Source organism: Rhagoletis zephyria, unplaced genomic scaffold, assembly GCF_001687245.7.
Source record: "Rhagoletis zephyria isolate East Lansing unplaced genomic scaffold, Rhagoletis_zephyria_1.1 Rzeph_scaffold_48767, whole genome shotgun sequence".
NCBI classification, from domain to species: Eukaryota; Metazoa; Arthropoda; class Insecta; order Diptera; family Tephritidae; genus Rhagoletis; species Rhagoletis zephyria.
Window position 1 is genome coordinate 1 of NW_016205822.1, and position 2,160 is coordinate 2,160.

Sequence of the window (2,160 nt, forward strand, 5' to 3'; positions counted from 1 at the left end):
ACAAAAGCACAGCTACGCCTACTCCAGACAGCGTCACCACCACACAGCCACCACCGCCCAGTGTTGATGGAGGCAGCTCAATCCAACCTGAACTACCAGACAAAATCATCACCACCACCACCACCACAACTGTGCCTCCTGAGAAGAGCACACCTCCTCCCCCCGTTGTTGAGGGAGGAAGCAGTTCGCCAAAGGGGCCAGAACCTGATAAAGAAGGCACCACTCCAGCAGCTCCCGACGGCGTCACCACCACAGAGCCGCCAAGTGGTGTCGATGGAAGTTCAGCCAAGCCACCAGAGCCACCAGGTGGTCCTGATAAAAGCACGACAACACCAAGTCCCGATGCTACGACACTACCACCACCTCCTGAAATATCCACCACCACCCCCACCACAACTCCAACTCCCGAGAAGGCCACAACATTGCCACCTAGCGTCGATGGAGGCAGCAGCAGTTCACCTATGGAACCTGAGCCAGTCAAGACAACAACAACTCCAACTCCAGAAGGCATCACCACACCGTCGCCGCCAAGTACTGACGGCAAAACAACTGAACCTCCACTTCCACCACCGAGTCCTGAACAACCGGACAAGGCAGGTACTACAACTCCGCCAGCAGCTCCCGATGGCGTCACCACCACGCAGCCACCACCACCGCCCAGTGTTGATGGAGGCAGCTCAGTTCAGCCTGAACTACCGGACAAAATCGTCACCACTACCACCACAACTCCAACTTCCGAAAAGGCCACAACATTGCCACCTAGCGTTGATGGAAGCGGCAGTAGCAGTTCACCAAAAGAACCAGAGCCAGACAGAACGACAACTCCAGCAACTCCCGACGGCGCTAGCACACTTCCGCCTAGCACCACCGATAGAAGCACTTCTCCCAAAGGAGAGCCACCTAGTCCTGAACAACCTGATAAAACAACCCCAACCCCAACTCCCGACAAGGCCACAAGCCCATTGCCCCCAAGCACTGATGGCAGCAGCTCACCCAAACCAAAGACGCCTAGTCCTGAACAACCAGAGAAGGCCACAACCACCACAACCGTTTCACCAGATGGCACAACATTACCACCAGCAAGCACTGACGGCAGTTCAAAGGCGCCCGAACCGGACAAAACTTCAACGACCACCACAACAGAAACTCCCGATGCAACGACCACAGCAGTGCCGCCGACCAGCACCGATGGAGGCAGCTCAATACAACCCGAGCTTCCAACAGGAAGTCCTGAGCGACCAGACAAACCAGCCACCACTTCAGCCCCTGAAGGCCCCACACCAGGGGCGCCAGACACTGATGGAACCGGAAGTTCACCACAACCTGAGAAAACCACAACACCAACTCCCGATGCCACAACATTACCACCAGGCGTCGATGGAGGCAGCAGTTCACCAAAAGAACCTGAGCAACCAGAAAAGTCAACACCACCAAGTCCGGACATACTCACCACCACCACTACCTCAACCACTCCCCCTTCAACTGACACACCTTCTTCACCCTCTCCACCTTCTCCTTCTCCATCAAGTCCCCAACCTCCTGAAACGACTACTTCCTCTCCAGACGATAAAATAACCACCACAATTTCATCATCTCCATCATCATCCCCATCAACCCCTGCTGAAACAACGACCACCACCCCTGCCGGCCCTACGACCACCCTCTTCCCCGACGACTTTGACTTCGAGGAGACGGAAATCGAGGCGGGCAAGCTGATCATCGAGAATGAGTACCGCCGCGACGCCGTCTTCAANCATCATCATCCCCATCACCCCCAGCCCCTGAAACGACGACCACCACCCCTGCCGGCCCTACAACCACCCTCTTCCCCGACGACTTTGACTTCGAGGAGACGGAAATCGAGGCGGGCAAGCTGATCATCGAGAATGAGTACCGCCGCGACGCCGTCTTCAACATGACCCGCGAGGCCTTCCTCGCCTACGAGCACTTCGCCTGGGGCCAGGACGCCCTCCAGCCAATGCCGCACCATCCCTTTCCCGCCGGGCAGACGCCCCCACAGCTGCTGTACGCTGCTGCCCGTCGCCGCCGTCGAAGACAGTCTTCAGAAGAAAAGGAAAATGGAGAGAAAAACGACCCCACGCTGATGAACGCCCACACGATCATCTCGGCGATGGACACGCTGCTCATCACCGGCCACAA

The 2,160-nt window shown here is 57.1% G+C and overlaps 1 protein-coding gene across 1 annotated transcript; it reads left to right on the forward strand.

The window, feature by feature from the left end:
• Positions 1 to 231: 231 nt before the first annotated feature.
• On the forward strand, positions 232 to 1,707 carry LOC108355692 (mucin-2-like; the record flags this gene model as incomplete). The annotated part of the gene is made up of 1 exon (XM_017606835.1): positions 232 to 1,707. A coding segment is annotated over one exon (1,476 nt), but the record flags the coding sequence as incomplete, so codon positions are not given.
• Positions 1,708 to 2,160: the final 453 nt, after the last annotated feature.